This window comes from Solanum pennellii, chromosome 8, assembly GCF_001406875.1.
Source record: "Solanum pennellii chromosome 8, SPENNV200".
NCBI lineage: Eukaryota > Viridiplantae > Streptophyta > Magnoliopsida > Solanales > Solanaceae > Solanum > Solanum pennellii.
In genome coordinates, this window is record NC_028644.1 from 60,999,383 (window position 1) to 61,019,130 (window position 19,748).

Below are 19,748 nucleotides of genomic sequence, written 5' to 3' on the forward strand. Positions count from 1 at the left end.
TATATGTATATGTATATGTATATATATATATGTATATGTATATGTATATATATATATATATATATATATATATCTTTTATACATAGAGAATTATGATGACATGTTATGATTTAGATAAAGTATTCTATGCATTATTGTTGGATTTATTATGTATTTGAAAAGATGTATTAGGTTAATAGATTAATGTTGTAGTACATAGAAAGAGCTATGCCCAATAAAGTAATGTACAAATATGAATGAGATATTCTTTTTAAAATAAACTAAAAAAATTACGTTACATAAATTAAAATAGAGAGAATAATCAAGAAATTTTCAATTCTACTTACTTACCTACTCAAATTACTGTAATCCCTGCCCTATTTTTAAAATGGGATTAGCTCTAATTAAGATGAATGCATAAGGTTAAGCAAGTGTAATAGGTATATGTTTATTCTACTTGTGAACTATTTCCTAAATGCCTAGATCATGAACTTGCTCTAAGAAATCTTATCTCAATTCTATAGATATTCAGGGTTTCGATAAGAATTTTGAATATTAAATGGTAAAAAAAAATCAATTTTAAGTTCGATAAGATCCATAGATACAGTACAATTGTTTTGGACAAATGATTGAGATCAATATTGAATAAATTATCTCAATAAATAATTAAATATGATAATCTAATTCTTTAATATATAACGATCATGTCAACAACAAATAATTTGATTATTTTTTTTTATGTTAACTAGTCAAAAAAAATTTAAATCATTTTTTCTCGAAAAATAAATTTCTTCAAATGAGAAAAAATAATTTTCCAAATGAATATAAGAACAACAAATTTTATAAGTGGCATCCAAATTTATATTTTTTTTGAACCCCAGTCCGCTACAACCTTTTGCCTTTTGAGTGAGCATGTGTGGTGAGCACTTTGTTCCTACTGGGTAACCCTTATGTAATAGCTCGCAAATTACACTGGGGATGCAAATCGCACTGGGCAATTTCTATACGACAGGCTCGACTAAGAAGGCATTAAGGGGTAATCAATCCCGAGTCATCTGTGCGGATAACCACCCACCAAACCAACTAAGTCATCCCGAAGGACACATTTGTCTAGCTTATATACAACTATATTAAAATAATATTTTTTGCTTATATACAACACGCAAGAAAATTAAAAAAAAAATCACTTATTTTCCTAAAACACATTTTGTTCATACTAAACACAACCACACTTTTTTTTATTGGTAATTATCAAATTTATAATCACCAAAAGTATACTATTACATATCATAAGTCATGTAACATATCCGTACCACTATTAAAATACTCTATCCGTATAATAAATTTGAAATTAGAACCAAATAGAAAATTTATAAATATTTATTTAATAATCGTATGAAAAATCGACTCGATAAAATTAGTGGAATATAAAATTGACATCTCAACCATAGAAGAGAAGTATGGTTAGAAAGGAGAACACCAAGAATTTTGGAATAACATTTTTCTCGTATAGCAATTAGATTCCGTTATTATCGTTAAAAATGTCAGAAAAATAGTAAAGCTGAAACAACATTTGTGGTTAAACACTTGCAACAAAGAAAAAAAAATTAAGAAATATCCAATTTTCTATATATTTCACAAACTTTTCAAATTTTGCTTGGGATTATTGATAAAGGTATGTACTGAAAGATAGGAATTTGAAAATTTATAATTAACAAAAATAGGAATTTTCATTTTTATTATATGTATGAGTTGAAACTTGATTTTAAAGCCCCCATTTACTCTACTTTGAAAAAAGATTGAATCTTTTGCATAATCAAGAATTGGAATTTTCATTTTTTTTATGCCTAATCTTGATTTGGGTATGTGCTAAAACTTGATAATAAAGACCCCTTTTACTCCGCTTTGAAAAAAAGATTTGAATCTTTTACATAATCAAGAATTGGAATTTTCATTTTTATGGTATCTCAAGGGTCTTTCGGAAAATAGCCTCTCTAGTGTTAAGATTTTTGTACGCTCTACCCTCCCCAAACCCCACTTGTGTTGCTTTGATTTGGGTATCTGCTTAAACTTGTTGGGACAATATTGATAATCTTGAATTGGTTCAGGAATTTTCTTGTTTTTCATGCTTTGATTTGGTTAATTTTTATTGAAAATGCAGTTTCTAAAGGACCCCTTTTTGCTGAACTGCTGGGAAAGATAAGGAGTTGTTTGAATTTTTGATAATTGGAAGTACATATTCAGAAGAAATTGGGTTTAGGTTGAGGGAAAATGGGGGTGGATTATTATAACGTGTTGAACGTTGGGAAGACAGCGACGGAGGATGATCTAAAGAAAGCTTATAGAAAATTGGCAATGAAATGGCATCCTGATAAGAATCCAAACAACAAGAAGGAAGCTGAGGCTCAATTCAAGGAAATATCTGAGGCTTATGAAGTTTGTTACACTTACCTTTTCTTTTGTTTAATGTGCATATATATATATATATATATATATATATATAGAAATGTTCAGAATCACGCGTTTAGATATAATCATAATAATGCAGATAAACTTGAGTTATTGTTTTGTGTTTGAAGACTTTGGTGGTTAGAGTTAGATTCTTGGGGCAAGTTGAAGTGCACAAGGGTGGTTTTTGATTGATTCTGTTTTTTTCTTAGGTGTGACGCGTAATTGCTTTTCTTTTATAGAAACTTTTTGAAGGTTTAAGTAAAATCATAATGCAGAAAAAATTGAGTTATTGTTATGCATTTGATGATTTTATATAGTTTCTTGGTGCAACTTGAAGACCACAAGGGTGGTTTTTGATTGATTCTGTTGTTTCTTAGGTGTAACTTGTAACGCCTTTTCTTTTAGAAATGTTTTGAAGGTTTGATCTTTGTGAACAGTTTGTGCTAAATTTGAGAAGAAAATGTGTTACTTAAAGTTTAGTTTATGAAAATTATGATAGAAGGATCGAAACGTTAGTCCTTTTTACTATCCTTTAGGAATGTTGTATAACTGAAAGCTCTTTCCTTTGTTATCGGATGATCTGACCTTTGTTATGGTAGAATTGATTGTGTTCCTGTCTTAGTGTAGTGTCTCTATGACCTTCTGCATCTGTTGTAATCGACACCTTTAACCAATTGTGAATCGATAATTGTAGATATAGAAGAATGAGTGTCATTTCTAACTATCAAGTTTTACTCATTTCTTCAGATTTTAAGTGATCCTGATAAAAGACAAGTCTTTGATCAATATGGTGAAGAAGGACTAAAAGAGATGCCATCCCCTGGATGTAGCAATCATCCTCGAAACGCTGAGGACATTTTTGCAGAATTTTTTGGGAGCAGTCCCTTTGGATTTGGATCAACTGGAGTTAAGTCAACGCGATTCTCATCAGAAGGCAGTGGTTTCGCGGGATTTGGTGGGAGTGAGAACATTTTCAGGCCAGCTAGTGATGGAACTGGTGCTAATATGCCCAAGAAACCGCCACCAGTTGAGAGTAAATTGCCTTGCAGCCTTGAAGAACTTTATTCTGGCTCGACGAGGAAAATGAAGATATCTAGAACTGTAGTTGGAACGAATGGGTAAGCACTTTGCAATATCTCTCTGTCTTGCTCTCTCTCTCTCTCTGTTGAGACATAATACGAGAGTTGTTATTGCAGGAGGTTAGTGACGGAATCAGAAATTTTAACTATTGATGTAAAACCTGGCTGGAGAAAAGGCACAAAGATAACATTTCCAGACAAAGGAAATGAGCAGTTGAACCAGCTTCCAGCAGACCTTGTATTTGTAATCGACGAGAAGTGTCATGACGTTTACAAGAGAGATGGTAATGACCTTATGAGAGACTATAAAGTAACACTAGCAGAGGCATTGGGAGGAACCACTGTAAAACTAACAACGCTAGATGGTCGTGCATTGACGATTCCAGTCAATGAAATTGTGAAACCAGGTTATGAACTTGTGCTTGCAAAAGAAGGTATGCCAATCACAAGGGAACCTGGCAATAGAGGTGTTCTAAAGATCAAGTTTGATGTTAAATTCCCTAATAGATTGACAACTGATCAACGAACAGCCCTCAAACGCGCTTTGGCTGGCTGAGAAAGTCCTCGCAGAAATTCCAGATCATTGAAGAGGAATCAAAAATTCGAAGAAGCTGGTGTAAATTAAAGCAGAAGAATCACATTAGAAATATACAGTATTTTACTATGGTTCATTCATTCATTTGTAAAAGGAAACTAAAAAAGTTTTTAAAGATTAGCAAAAGGGGCTTGTTGTCAATTATAAGTTTGTAAAAATTGATATTTCTCCTTTAGTGCTGACTGATGTGATGTAGAATGTCAGGATATTGAGTCTATATTACTAACATTTCAATTAAGATGACATTCATACTATTTTTATCGTGACTTATTTACTATCGTATTTCATTTTCATATTGTTTTATATGAGAAGCAATATGAGTTTAAACAATAAATACAAAAAAAAAAAACCTCAAAACATTTTTAAGTATACTTTTCTCAAAAAGCATTTGTAGAAGAAAAAAAAACCTACACATTTGAGAAACAGAATGATGTTTTTGGTGAGATAAAATGACAATAAAACAGCTAAAAGAGATCACATAGTCCCTTGCCATTATGCTGAACAAGTACAGTATAAACTATAGTTTTAAGCATCTAAAATAAAGGCTAAGACACCTAGTCTAGAAAAAGCCAAACACAACAAAGATTCAGAATTTACATCATGTCTAACACTGAACTATCAAAATGAAAAAACTTCAGAACCCCCTACCCCTTGATTGATCCCTTCTCCAATCAACTTGATATGGCCCTCTGGGTGACATAATTTGTGGCCTGTTTGGTATACCATTATTAATAGGTGGTTGCATAGGTGTTGCCAATGGTCCCTGATGAGCCAAGTGCTGCGGAAAATTATGGCCTAATGGATATGGAGGACGCTGCAAGGGTGGAGGGGCTTGTGGCCGCCACTCAGGGATGTCATCATCATCGTCATTCCACGATGAATTTCCAGGACCAACATTGTTAGCACCAGTTTGTCCATACTTTAGTATAAGTTCCCTCATTTGGTCTACAGGGCGAGAAGGGGGTGTTTGGTTATATGGGTTCATTCTTGACCCATGGTGGTACATGTTTTGAGATGGGTGCCTAGGCCTAGAAGCATTTACGTTGCCAGAAAAATTAAACTCAGGCAAATCATCATCGTCACGACCAGCTTTGGGACCAAACCCAGGTGGGATGTCATCGTCATCATCCATTGCAGGATCATTTTTCACAGACATGGGCATAGGGATCGAATTTACATTAACGTTTCCAGCTTTTTCATGCTGTTGTCCTCCCTGTTGTTTTTTCAAACTGTGTTTATGGTGTGAAGACGAGTTAGGTGATATTGTTGAACTTATATGAAGTTTTCTCCATACAACTACGCCAATTAGACCATTATCTGTAGAATCATATAGCTCTTTAGGGTCTTTGGAAAGGTGTTTGCTTATCATATCGAGTATGTGTGGTGGACACAGATATAGTTCCACTCCTGGAGCAGGTTCCGCGAACCCCAACCTCTCATCTGAAGCGTAGGAATGCACTGCCTATTATCGAAAGACCCAGTAAGCAAATCAACCATAGACTTAAACTAATTTTACTGAACAAGAATTGCTAAGAAACGGAAAATAAACTCAGATTGGTACCTCAGATAGGTCTGCCCGTTCCCTCTCAGATGACTTATCCTTCAAAACAAATTGAACAACCTGCATCATATGTAAATATGATTAGCACAACGTATTTGAAGATCTTTTGCAATTTATGTAAAGCATAAGCTAAGATTTTTTGTTACAACTTGACATTCATCCACTTTGGTTTAAGATTGATGGCTAAGCCAAACGAGTCGAAAAGTTGTATTTTTGCGCAGACTAAATACTTGTTACAAATAGCTAAATACTGCGTAAAGTTGAGTGATACGTTGATTTTATCTTAAAACAATAGAAAGTTTGATATCTCTGACATTGAAAAAGCCTAAAATTTGAGGGAGTTAAAGAAAATCTGTAGAGCCTTCCATTATTCAACTCACAACATTTCCATCCACAGCTCGACCCAAAAGGCAAATCATCCAGTAAAAAGTTAAGAGAGTAGAAAGGACATATGGTCACAAACCATTCAGCAACCATATATTGCATATCACTATATTCCCAATAGCTGGAATATACATTCTTGGTTCGACAACGCAAGTCATCAAAAAATAATAAAAACCTACACACTGTCTGCAATAATCTGCAACCTGAAGTATGGCAGAAAAGACCAACTACAACAAAGGAAGGGGAACCATAAGATACCATGACTGCACGACTTCGTGACATAGGAAGCTCTTGAAGAAATTTCTCAAATGCATCAAGTCGAACTCTACCCTTGATCTCAAGAGAGCTTGGCCACCCGTTAGTTGGTGTCTTTTCACCACTGAAATAGAAGATAATAGAAGAAGAAATGCCAGTCTTGTTAGCACCACTTGTGAAGTTATAACCAACAAGTGCAACTTAAATGTTCTAGAAGGGAATACACACAGAAATAAAGGAAATTGACTCCAGAAATAGAGAATCCACTCAGGAAATTCAAAACAAAGCACTACACAGAGAAAATAAAGGAAAACTAATCCAAAGCATACAAGAACATGCAATTGCAGTTGAAATTCATTCGTCCAGCAGAGAGAATTTTCAAGAGCTATCAATTATCAAGAAGAGAGAGAAAAATATCATGGTACTAAAATTCAGAGAAAATAGAATGAAAGAAACGGCCTGTAGAGACTCAAGCGTGAAAATAGAATGAAAGAAACGGCCTGTAGAGACTCAAGCGTGACTACAGTGCACTATAATATACAAGAGCAACATAATATATAGTAATTGAAAGGATCTGGTAAGCGATTTTAAAGAACAGGCATACCTTCTAAACGAACCAAAGACTGTAACCAAGGATGAAATAGTAAGCTGCAGTTCCCCCTCCCAGATACATGGAACTCTAGAAACACTACCATGTGGTCCTGTCATCTTGATAGGGCTCAAATCACCAGAACTAGTTACTTTCTTTACTACAGGGCTTCCCGCAGATACCAGAGACTCTTTTTGCTCTACATGATTCTTGACCCCTTCAAGAGATTTGTCTTCAGAAGCAACAACAGGGTATTTAGCGGCTAGACCAGAACCCACAGCATTGTTAGGGTCCTCGGAACTTCCTTTTTCTGGAAGAAGGGCAGAATGATTGTCTTCAACAGGCAGGTTATCAAAAGGAGGTTCAGAATCAAGTGATTCCATGAATTCAGTTAAGGAAACAATAGGAGGAAGAAGTTCCGCATTCTTGAATTCTTCTACAACCATCCCCTGCAACAAATCAGCCCCATCAGCTGGAATTACCAAGCTGTCTTTCACATCTTGCTTTTCTGAGTTATTACGTTGGCTGGTAAGATTTTCTTTACTTCCTAACTCATCCTTACCAGAAGGGCCAGAATTTCTCCCCCTATCTTTCTTCGGCATAAACTGCGTGACATTTGAACCTGCAGATATCTCAGATGCAATATTATTATCATCCCGCTCAAAATCAACCTGATATTCACCCTTGTGAGTTTTCTTAACCAAACGTCTCATGTCAATTGCATTATCAGGTAAAACAACCATCTGAGCAAGTTCCTCGGCTTTTGCCACCCGCCACTCAGATAGCTCTTTCGAAGCAAGTTCTTCAGCAGTCATTGAACATAACTTATCCGGAGGTATCTCACCTGACATCACTCTCTCTCTCAGTTCAGGATTACTGCGATCTTTTAGGTTGAAGAGAAGAGACCTGCCCCTCTCTTTATATTTTTTGTTCACACCTCCAAACAATTTAAAAAGTTCCGCCTCAATGTGCAAAGCTAAATCTTCGGGAGATGATTTTGCATGCTCACCTTTATCTTCAACCACATCCTCATCAAACAAATTGGCCTTTTCAGCATCCTGGAGGAAATCAGTTTCTCTTAAATGCATATCTAGATCCATTGCCCAAGTGAGACCATTCCCTTGCAAGAGTTCATCTTTGACAAAGAAATTGTCACTGAAGGGAACATCGTCCACATGCAACTCAAATTCTGTAGAGCAAGGTACAGAATTTCCCATGCTCACATCATCATGAAGCCCAAGAGACAAACTATGACCGTCATTATTTGTATCAACAGGAAAAGGACCAATTGAAGGAAGTACATCACCAGAGTTTTGAGGAACGTGTGAATCAGAGCTTTGGGGTAGACCTTCATTGGCAGTTGTCGTAGTTACATCCAGTTGTGAAGGCTGAGAACCCACTGCTTCACTCAGATCCTTGGCAGCTGGATTCTGGCAAGCCATAGCCAGAGCTGAAGCAAGTGATTCTCTCATTTTGGACCTAATGGCATCAGAGGACTCAGACTGCGCCTTGGAGGTCGGCTCAACTTGAATTGAGCGTCCTTTTGGAGTCTGTGACCGCTGGGAGGCAGTTCTATTGGATATGGATTCATTTCGGGTCAATTTCTTGGTTGACGCAGGAACACTAGTTGAACCTCCCAAAGTTAACTTTGACTGTTGCTGTCCAGGTTTCTTAATAGCAGAAGATTGCTGCACAAAACCTGGAGACGCAGACAAAAAAGTTCCCTGTGCAGTCCGCTTATTTGGCATTGATGACACCTGAGGTGTAGAACCATGCGGCATTGATGACATCTCAGCCTTGCGCTTGGTGAGTACTGATGATTTCTGCACACCTGGACTATTTGGCACATATCTATCTCCTCCAGTCTGCTGATGTGACAACATGAAGTGTTGAGAGTTCATTCTGGGTCCCATTGGCCCCAACTGATTCACAGGAACTGAAGTATTAAATCTGTTGGCTGTAGGCTCATTTGACCAAACAAGCTGCTGTGAAGTTGGCACGTGTCCAATGATACTGGTCTGCATATGTGCTATAGAGTCCGGATTATTGGAAACATGATCCATTTGAATGAGCTGACCATCAGGTGGTCCTGAAAATTGCTGAGAAACAAGATCGCTGGACATGACAAAATAACACAGTGTGTGGACGGAGGGCCTGCACTTTAAAATAAAGACACCATGTTATTTACACCATCTTCTTCCTCCAAATCTGATTTATTCAATAGAACAAGAAGATCTATGCACACAGAGAAGCAGCAAGGAAAATAATGAACCCCTTTTGAAAGGAAAGGAAGCCCCACATATCAAAGCCATGAAAAAAAAAAGAAAAAACAAAAAGGAAACCCCTCAAAAAAGGAAATAGAAATCTGATTCGCATATTCAGAAAGGATCGACAAACCAACCACCACAGCTTCAAAATTAGACAAAACACCATAACACTAATATACACAGCTTGGCATAGATGACACATAAGCAATTAAGCGAAGTGTGTGTGCCTCTCAGACAAAAAAGAAAGACATTCGCACCAGGCTCACTGCGTAATATTAGATTAATTATGTCAAAATATATGTACTAGATACATATATGCTGCTACTTGTGCCATCCATACGAGGTGCCAAGCCACTTGGTGTCCATATTTGAGAAGAATGCAGCACCCCATGACTTCTAAGAACTAGAGAATTTAGCATCCCAGGGGTTTATGCTAAAATACATCACAAGCACATCCAATGTTAGCCAAACAGTCTCAAAGGACACAACAGTGAGTTCCAGACAAAGTAAAGTCCATAAGTTAAAAGAGCATCGGTTGGAAGGAGAAGAGAAGAATCTCAAATTAATTCTTGCAGAGAGACAAGATAATTCATGTTGCAGAAAGAAAAGATGTAAAAAAATCAGTAGCATCAATTTACAACCCTAAAGTGGTAAGCCGTGGCAGTAATTATACAACTTTAAGTGGTAGAGCCCCACCTAAACAAGAAAAATGTTCGAAGTTCTAGAATTTGAAAGCTTAATATTCTATAAAAGCAACCTAGCGTACCAATGAAATATTCACATTCCATTATGACAGCTCCATCTGAGAGTTACGGATTTCTCTAATTATTTTATTATTTAACATTTGAATGTTCTAAAAATCAAAAGTTATTTAAATAAGGAATTCATGCAGCACTTTGCAAGGACTGCTGTCAATCCAAACATCCAAAATGAGCAAAGATAGCTGATAATCCCCATAAGTAGGAGACAGACAGACCAAAGAATACATCTAAAGTAAAATCATTCCAATAAAAACCCAACTTTCCACACAACTAATAAAAAACTCCAAAAGACAAGTCATAAGCTTTCAAGATAAAAACATCTTGTACCAGAAACAAGACCTTTGCATACCCAATAGAAACCCATCACACAACTAATAGAGAACTCCAAAAGACAAGTCATAAGCTTTCAAAACAAACACATCCAGTTCCAAAAACAAGACCTTTGCATATCCAACCCATAATCCTCAAAACATCTCAAACCGAAACCCTAGTTCCCAATCTTTCAAGGATATCCAAGATCCTATAGTTACCACAATTCCGAAACACCACTTGCAGGGCAAAAAAGAACTTACATAGATAAAACATATCAAGGGTCAGATAAATTAGTAACAGCACTTGCAGGCAAAGAGAAACATACAAATAGACAAAAGGGTATAAATCTTTTTAACTATATGAGCAGAACTAAAATCGAATTTGATAAACAGAACTACCAAAACTACAAAACCCCCAATTCCCCCCTCCCCACCCAAAACAAAAAATGACAAATTAAACCTCCACAATCAGAAGTTCACCTTTACCTACCAAACCCAGATGATAACATCAAAAATCAAGAAACGCAACGTATCATCCCAATCCAAATCCTTAAAGGGTATCGAAAAAACACAATCTTGAACAGAAAAAAAATTTAAAAAATCACAAGATTGGTCAAACGATAGTTACCTCAAATCAGCAAGAAAACGGAGTAAAACAGCTAGAAACACCAAAAACTGAGCTGCCCACATACATTTTGGATAGAGACGAAGAAGAAGAGAGAATTGGGAGCTGAGCTGAGGCTAAGCTTTATCTTCATTTTATTGGGAAAATAATAAAAAAAAGCCCTAGAAAACCCAATTTAAATAGCGGCGAAGGCGATACAGATTCACAAGAGCCTTTGAACCATATTTTGGGCCCTAAACCTTTCTATTGCACAAATAGCCATAAATTCTTATCCTCCATCTATGAGATAAAAGGCCTAAATAGGTTTGAGATTTAACTTCGTTCGGATATGATTTGAAATTAAATTGATATGAAATCAAAGTTTTATTTTAATTCGTAATATAGAATTTTTTTTGTTGAATTTTTTTCATAGTTACAAAAATTTCTTATATTGAAAGACTATAAAAATTTCTCTGATTCTTATACAATTTTAAGCAAATAATAGTTTGTATAGAATATATCGAAATATTATAAGAAGTCGCATTGATAAATCACATGTTCTTAGCAAATGTATGTGATTAAAAACTTTCAAAAACATATAATAAAGATTCACTAACAATAATAGTAGAAACAACTACTTTTAGTTGTATGTCTATTATGTAAAATAAATAAATTATGCACATTCAAATGTTAAAGAATAAATAATCTCAATCATTTATTGTTCAAACCTAAAAAAATATTTTAATCGTTTAAATTTTTATATACATTTAGATATCCTAATATTCATACAAGTGAGTCTAGAAGAAGAACAATAGAGATAATACTTACAATATGACACAAAGTGTGCCACGCCAGAAGGACTGAGAGTCGCAACTACTTAAGGTCACGGTCTTCATCGCACCTTGGTGAAGCAGAATTTTGAAAAATGTTAAATGTTGACGTTGCGATTCACAAAAATGGATACTTTTGATGGATATGTAAATAACCATTCTGGGATATAGGAAATGATCAAAAGCCCATTTGTTCTATAAACTTTCAAAGAGATTCCTAATATAGAGTAATCATCAAGGTGAGTTACTCTTAAGCATCTATGAATGTAATTTACGCATATGAAAAATTCATAAAGAAATTTAGATTTCATAAAAAAAAAATCAAGAACATAAAGAGGCCAGAAGATTTAGAATTTCTTCAATTGGGTAAAAACTCGTGACCTCCCGTTCTATTCAGCGGCGGAGAAAATATATGTGTTTTATTGCAAAAAACGCCAGTACTTCATGAGTCTCGTGAGTTGTGACCTCCTATTCTATTCAGCGGCGGAGAAAATACATGTATTTTATTGCTAAAAACTCAAGTATTTCATGAGCCTCGTGACCTCTGTTCTATTCAGCGACGGAGAAAATATATTTGTTTTATTGCTAAAAACGCAAGTATTTCATGAATCGAACAAGATCAAAAATAATTTGGGCCTTGGCCCATTAAACCACTTAAGTGTCATTAATTTAAAAAAATTAAAAAATAAAATAAAAGGTGATAAAAATAAGCAAAAAAACAATATTGTTAGTCTCAACAAGTGGCAAGTAGGTACGGCTGGCAGCAGAACCGGTAACGGAACTATCGGACTGGCACCAACCGAAATTGGTGCCCACCAGGCAGAAAAAGTCTGGAACAGGTGTCCACAAGCGGAAAAGGCCGGAATCAGATTAGACCGGTACCGATAGTTTTAGAATTTATACGTTGTATCGTCTCAAACTGATACTGTATCGGGACCAACTGGTAAATCAAGATAACAACTCTTTTTTTTAAAAAAAAAATAAATTAAAAGTTACAAAAATTTTCTTTTAAAAGTCTAATTTAGAAGAAATAAATTACAAAATATTGCTTTTTAAATTTAATTTTAAACTTTACATCATAAAATTTAAAACTCTAAAAATTTAAATTTCAAACTTTTAAAGTTTAAAAGTTTAAATTTCAAACTTTAAAAGTTTAAATGTTTATATTTCAAGCTTTAAAAATTGAAAGTTGAAATTTTTAAGTTTCAACTTTGTCATTTGAAATTGAAAATATAAATTTTAAAAAAGACTTTGTATTAGAATTTAAGGCAATAATATATATATAAAAAAAACCTAAGGCGAATACCCTATAGTTTTATTAATAAAAATTAAATATTAGAATTTGAGTTACAATATTAGTAGAGGACCTAATTTACATAATCACTTCTAGGAAGGGTATCGTTTGAATTAGACCTCCAATTATCATACTAATAGCTCATGTTACCAAGTCAGTCTTGTCTTAAATCATTTAGCATTTTTCTAATAACATGATTTGAAATTGGTTGATCGGCTAGTTCCTTTAATGCATCAATGTGTCGTCACTAAAATTTTGCAACATTTCATCAATATTATTTTCAAAATTGGGTAGGTAAAGTTGGACGCCCATAACTCATTCTCTCGCCATTATAAAACCAATCTCTAAATAATATCGATATGTCCAAACTGTCTGATGCTAATGAATATCTATGCTCTCCAATTTGAAATCTTGCTGAACTAAAAGCGTTTTCCGAAGCTACTGAAGATGCTTGAATAGCTAACACATCCTGAGATACCAGTTGAAGTTTTGGAAATCTTTGCTGCAATTGCTCCACCAATTTAGAAGATCGGGTAAACCTTGTGAATCCTTAATAGTTTTTGTACGGTGATTAATATATGTATCAAAATCTTGTTAATTCTCATGAGAATCTAGCATATCATCAATATTACCTTCATTATATCTACACCTAGAAGTCTCATATTCTTCATTACGTACTACACATTTTCTATGAGAATTATACAAGTCATAAAATTTTCTAGCTTCAATTTTTATAGTATCTTTTATTGTTGTCAAGTTAGGTGTTTCAAAATCTTGAATATCTCAATTTAAATATATTTTTTCAACCATTTGTGATGCACCTACATCTTAGTAAGTTTGGTCTAAAAAATAAGCAGTTAAATAAATTTGAGGAATATGAAAAATATTTTTAAAATTTTTCAATCGTCTTCTTATCAAATCTTCAAATCTTCGTTTACTTTTGAATTTATAAAATTTACTAGAAATAACACAAATATTTGATAAAATAGAGTAGATAGTTGGATAATAAAGTCTAGGATTTTGTTTTGTAGCTAAAGAAAAAACTGTTAAAAATTCTATAAGTTATTTTGGTCATTCCAATCATTTTCATTAAGTCTATAGTCCATATTGAATTATGAGCATTCTAAACTCTTTGTAAAGGTTTTCTGTATTCATAAGCGACTTGAAGAATTTCACATAAAGAATTCCACCAGGTACACATTGATGTTGAAATTTTTCTAGGGAGAAGATTAAATTCACGATAATAATTTTCAAATTCTCTATTACTAGACTTTACTTGACATTTAAAAATAAAATGACATGCAGTTTCACATTTTATGCAACCATTATTATACATTGATATACCATCTCTAATAATCAAATTTTATATGTATGCAACACCTAATATGAAAATCATCAATATAAACAAGGCAAAGAGTCAATTTTAGTACTTCAACAGAGATGTATCATTAAAAGCATTATTTAGGGTGACACTAATATATAACTTAATCACAAATTTCATAGTTGTAAAACATCTACAATAGTTTGAGTTATGTAACCACGATTTTATGCATTTCACAACATTTATAACCTAAAATTCTTTTTTGCATAATCTAATTTTCATCGATCCAATGGGCAGTAATAGTGAATAATCATTATCATTGACACTACGATCCAAATCAGAAGTAATAACCAATTTACAGGTAGTATAGTAAAATAAACAACAAAAATATTGAAAATAATGACCTTGATGAAAAAAATAGCCTTTTTACTTGTGTTTCTTGTAAAACCTTTAAAATGTGGATTATACACAATTTGAAAGGCAAGCCAATAACAACAATTATATTAGCTAATTCTTCAAGATCTTTTTCTCTACTATATAAGAGTCGTGTATTAGAGCTAGAAACATTAGAAAGATTTAATTGCGTTTGGACCATATTAAAATCTCTTATCCCTACAAATGTATTAAGAAGGGTGGCACCATTCTTTTTAGCTTCAACTACAACTTTAGCATGCAAAGAAACATTTTTACAACATCCCATTAAATGATGAACTACTTTCACATATAGCAAACTCAAAAATCATATTTATATGTTATAGCTATAGTTTGCATAATAGCAAACATAAATATGTATATTTTGCTATACATATACAAAAGAAGCAGTTGCATAATTTCGATATACATATACAAAAGAAAGCAGTTGTATAATCTGCTTTGGTATACATATACAAAAGATCAATTGTCAATTTGTTTTTGTATAAAGCGAGAAAGAGAGAAAGATAAAAGAAAACTGGAAAGGCGAAGATCGTATTTGTATAATCATAAGTGTATAGGACAAAAATATATGCATTTGTACTTGTATATACAATTTTCTCTCGCTTTATACAAACAGAATGTATACATTGTGTTTGTAAAAAGTGCGAGAGGCGAGTGAGCGGATGAGGTCTGGGAGAGTGGCGAGCGAGATCTGGGAGATGGAAGAAAGGGGAACGAAAATATATGTATATATACAATTTTCTCCCGCTTTATAGAAACACAAACACATTTTATACATTTGCGTTTTTTGTATAAAGTGAAAGAGGCGAGTGAACGAGCCAAATCTAGGAGAGTGTCGAGTAAGATCTAGGATAGGGGTGAGAGGGGAACGAAAATGTATGTATATATACAATTTTCTCTTATTTTATACAAATACAAACACATTTTATAAATTTGAGTTTGACAAAAAAAATGAGAGAGCGAGGGAGAGAACGAGAGTGGCGAGCTAGATTCACTAGGAGAAAGGCGAAATAACAACAATTTGCTATGGGTACAATTAAATCAAATATATTATAACATTTAATTTAAATTAATATTTTGCTATTATATACAAATTTTTCTTAAAATGATTATTCAAATATCATGTTCCACTTTGTTTATCCACAATTTTATGATTCATTCTATGTTTACATATATTACAAATAGCTTGTGTTTTATCTCCATTCTGAGTCATAAATTGCAACACAATTAATTTTTTAGCACGTTCTATTTGGGCCTAGTCTGACTAGGATGTATGGGAGAACGGGAGCGGGACAACGAATGAGAGTTGTAGCGAGATTGGGAGTGAAACTAGTAGTTGTAGCTGGCTCTATTCGTCAAAATTATCAAACCTAGCTTGTAAAGATTCATGATAATGATTTAATTCAATATTACTATCAATATTAAAAATAATTTCATTGACATGCGTACAATCTTATGTATTTATTCTTAGTCGTTTTGCTTCTCAGTTTTAGATTTAGAAGAACTATCAATTTTTTATTTTTCTCAAAATTTTTGATAAATAAATTAGTGACCGCACCAACAAAAGTCCATTTACCTTTGCAAACATTGTTTTTACCGAATTCCATATTAAAATATGAAAAGCGAGTAATTTTTATATAATATGAAAATCAAACGTGAACAAATAAATAACAAAATAATAAAAACTAAAAAGATGAAAGTTGAAACGAATGTACCAATCGTCTACTTAAAAAGTAGATATGTATGATCGAAAGCCAAAAATTGATAGATGAAATTGAATCTTGAAGCTTGAAATTTGAAATTTGCTCCAAAGACCAATCTAGTAATCCACCAAATCTTTCAAACTAATATAATTAATAATTTATAATTTAATAGAGATTAGAGACTTGAGAGTTGAGAGAATAGAAGAGAAAGAATGGTTGTGAGTAAAAATAATGAAAGTTTGGATTTTTTATAGTTAAAATTAGGAAAAAAATGTAATTTTCAAAACTTGTGGGTATTAAACAAAGTTGGGGGATGGGGGTAGGGGGGTGTTTTTTTTGGGAGGGGTGGGGGTGGGGGAGTTGAAGGCTGAAATAGTCGTTGGGTGAGGCCTTATACTCGTTATCCAACAACTATATTTGCTTTAATTAAAAAAAAATTGCAGTCGGATCGGACTCGAACTGAAACTAAAATGTAATACCCGATTTTTGTCTTGTTACTCCTCCCGGTTCCATTAAGGGCCAGACCAAATCGGAGCCTGTTGGAATGGTAACGAAGTGATAACGAATCGAAATGAAATGTTAACGGTAGTGGCACCTCCTGATTCTATTGCCAGTAGGTGAGTTGGGTCGTACATGGGCGAGTTGAAAACAAGACAATATAAAATAAAGAGGAAAGACGTAAAATCACCATCAAAGTTGTCTCGAATTTTTTAAAAAGACACCTTAACTTTTCGGGCGTCCTATTACCCCATTAAACAACTTCAAAATAGAATGAATACCCCATTTTCACCCAATACCACTTATACAAAAATATTTGTATGTCACACACTAATAGTCACTCGCCACGTGTATATAATTTCTTTGTATTTCATTTTTTTTCTTTTTTTCTTTTTCTCTTTCTTTTTCACCTCAACTCTGTTCTTTCCATTCTCTTCGTACTGCAACAATCATCAAACACATTGTGGCGGAGCAGATTTCGCAGCAGCACTATCAATTATTTGTCAAATTATTATCAATTAATTTATTTATGAAAATAAATATCGTCAAATAATAAAATCTAAATACTTAAATATTACCAAGTTAAAATCTAACATTTAAATCATCACCTTCTCCAACTCTTACTCCAAAATCGAGCTTTTCATAGTTTAACTATTCCCAAATCTCAATCTTTATTTGTAGGAGGAAAAAAATGCCTAAACTAAGGAAAAAGAGAAAATAAAAATAAAAATGAAGGAAAACATGGATGCCCAAGAAATATGGGTAAGCTAATGATGGTAGGGAAAATGAGAAAAAAGATTTGAAAAATTAAAAACTATTCCTAATAAAGTTAAAAATAATAATAATTAATATACGAGTTTTTATATTTTTTTAACAAGGCAAATTGGAAGTGTCAAATGACAATTTTACATTGGTATGAAGCTGTATCAACAGTCCTTCACGCGCCCAATATTCTGTGACAACACGAATGGTGTTAAAATTAGTCAAAATGGTATATCTATGGTAGATTTAGATAGTTTTAAAACAACTTTAATAGTAATTTTATGTCTTTTCTCTAAAATTAACGGAAAAGGGTCAAAATTTCCCCTGAACTATGTGAAATAGACCACTTATACCCTTCGTTACATTTTGGGATAAAAAATGTTCCTGTTGTTATCCTAAGAGACCACAAATACCCTCAAGAGTTAATACCCCAATTTTTTAGTGACGTGGCTAGCCACATGGAACTAATTCCTCCACCTAAGCATTGCCAACTAAGATTCACTACAAAAGAACTTGACCTTTAGCGGCGAAAATAGTCGCTACAATAGCCCATCGATATTTTGTATAAGTAAAATTAGGAAGGATAATAAAATGAATTGGATAAAAGACGGATTGATCCATATTAAATTATATTTCTATAAAGGCATGGTACCTTACATTAGTATTTAAAACTCGATATTCAAATAAAATTCCAGTAATCTAATGACCATATTTTTAGAAAGTACATTATCTACTATTAATCTACATTATATTCGAAGCCAAAGTACATTAATTAAGACAAAAAAATTCACAAAGATGAAAAAATTTCAAACTACAAGTAATATAATTAAGGTAACAAGGAAAAAAAAATAAATATACCTCTGAACTATCATAAATGGTACGCATATACCATCCGTCATACTTTTGGGACATTGGTGCCCATGCCGTCAAAATACTAAAGCATATATGTCCTTCCCTCTAACGGAAGACTAAACAGGGACACGTGGCACAATCTTATTCGTTAATTCGATATTTAATAAGTATCGGATCGGTGAATAAAATTATAACACGTTTATATCCGTTAATCTAAGGGTATACATGCTCTAGTTTTTGAATGACAGGAACATCAATGTCTCAAAAGTAAAACGGATGGTATATGTATACCATCTACGATAATTTATAGATATATTTATCTTTTTTCCTATCAAACAAGACTATGGGCTTAGGGATGATAATTAGGAAAGGGTAAGGTGAGAAAAAATCTTAAAGGATGAAGTAGGGGAAGATTTAAATTCAAAATTATTTTTCAAATTCAATGGATTAGAAAAGGGCAGGGGCAAAGAAATAATAGCTTACAACCTTTAAGCTAATTTGGATGAAATAAAACTATTTTATTTGTCATATTTGTGGAACGTACTTCACTTATTAAAATAATAATAATAATTAATGTCTTCAATATTTATGATATTTTGGAACACAAATAACAGTAATTATAATAATTTCTTATCCAAATTCAAAATTTACAGCTGAAAAATCATTAAATCATAGTACTATTTAGCTAGAAACATAATATCAATTAACCCCTTTAAAATAATAAAAACAATTGTTTGAAAGATTGAAATTTTATCTTACTATTTAATAAGTAATTTAATATCAGATTTTAAGTGTGAATCACACTTAATACATACTACATACATATATCTGGTATACTTCACATGTATATGGGAAATCAGATACACAAGCGAGATATCATATTGGAAAAGGGAGATTTGTCTATATATTTTAGATTTGAATCTTGTTAAAAAAATTGCAAAATATATTATGCTATAAAGAAAAGTATTAATTGAAATTGTTGGGTTTTATTTGACCTAAATTTCTTACCATAAACAGGTTTTCCTTTTAGGAAAAGGTTTTGGATTGACTAATCCTTTTCTTGTAGGAAAAGGTTTAGGACTCTATAAATAGAGGAATGTTCCTTCTAACTTAATTAGCATTCACAATGTAGTCTTAAGGGATTTGAGAGTTGTGGTTAGAGGGAGAATTTGTGGGTCACAAGCTTGATACGTTATCACTTGTGTGAACCTCCCATG

General features: G+C 33.2%; 2 protein-coding genes across 5 annotated transcripts; one reads left to right on the forward strand and one right to left on the reverse strand.

Moving 5' to 3' along the window:
* Nucleotides 1–1,496: 1,496 nt before the first annotated feature.
* Nucleotides 1,497–4,358, forward strand: LOC107028055 (dnaJ homolog subfamily B member 4). Of its 3 annotated transcripts, none has more exons than XM_015229111.2 (4): nucleotides 1,497–1,654; nucleotides 2,141–2,415; nucleotides 3,178–3,548; nucleotides 3,627–4,358. In XM_015229111.2, exons 2-4 carry the CDS (start codon nucleotides 2,251–2,253, stop codon nucleotides 4,063–4,065), a joined length of 975 nt encoding a protein of 324 aa, XP_015084597.1. In that variant the 5' UTR covers nucleotides 1,497–1,654; nucleotides 2,141–2,250; the 3' UTR covers nucleotides 4,066–4,358. The 3 variants fall into 3 exon arrangements, with proteins under 3 accessions (XP_015084597.1, XP_027774732.1, XP_027774734.1); XM_027918931.1 differs by lacking the exon at nucleotides 1,497–1,654 and adding an exon at nucleotides 1,737–1,841; XM_027918933.1 differs by lacking the exon at nucleotides 1,497–1,654 and adding an exon at nucleotides 1,871–2,036.
* Nucleotides 4,359–4,532: 174 nt separating this feature from the next.
* LOC107028502 lies at nucleotides 4,533–11,123 on the reverse strand. Of its 2 annotated transcripts, none has more exons than XM_015229586.2 (5): nucleotides 10,861–11,123; nucleotides 6,909–9,047; nucleotides 6,308–6,428; nucleotides 5,666–5,725; nucleotides 4,533–5,566 (listed from the first exon to the last, which is right to left on the reverse strand). In XM_015229586.2, the coding sequence occupies exons 1-5, from the start codon at nucleotides 10,920–10,922 to the stop codon at nucleotides 4,739–4,741; spliced, it is 3,210 nt and encodes a 1,069-aa protein (XP_015085072.1). In that variant the 5' UTR covers nucleotides 10,923–11,123; the 3' UTR covers nucleotides 4,533–4,738. The 2 variants fall into 2 exon arrangements, with proteins under 2 accessions (XP_015085072.1, XP_015085073.1); XM_015229587.2 differs by having other exon boundaries at nucleotides 6,909–9,052; nucleotides 10,861–11,014.
* Nucleotides 11,124–19,748: the final 8,625 nt, after the last annotated feature.

What these genes read in the sequence shown, in the direction of transcription:
- LOC107028055 (XM_015229111.2), top strand. Translation starts at nt 2,251, where the DNA reads ATGGGGGTGGATTATTATAACGTGTTGAACGTTGGGAAGACAGCGACG. An exon ending in AAATATCTGAGGCTTATGAA is followed by an intron (nt 2,416 to 3,177) that starts GTTTGTTACACT and finishes TCATTTCTTCAG; the next exon opens with ATTTTAAGTGATCCTGATAA. An exon ending in ACTGTAGTTGGAACGAATGG is followed by an intron (nt 3,549 to 3,626) that starts GTAAGCACTTTG and finishes TTGTTATTGCAG; the next exon opens with GAGGTTAGTGACGGAATCAG.
- LOC107028502 (XM_015229586.2), bottom strand. Translation starts at nt 10,922, where the DNA reads ATGTGGGCAGCTCAGTTTTTGGTGTTTCTAGCTGTTTTACTCCGTTTT. An exon ending in CGTTTTCTTGCTGATTTGAG is followed by an intron (nt 9,048 to 10,860) that starts GTAACTATCGTT and finishes TTTAAAGTGCAG; the next exon opens with GCCCTCCGTCCACACACTGT. An exon ending in AACGGGCAGACCTATCTGAG is followed by an intron (nt 5,567 to 5,665) that starts GTACCAATCTGA and finishes TTTCGATAATAG; the next exon opens with GCAGTGCATTCCTACGCTTC.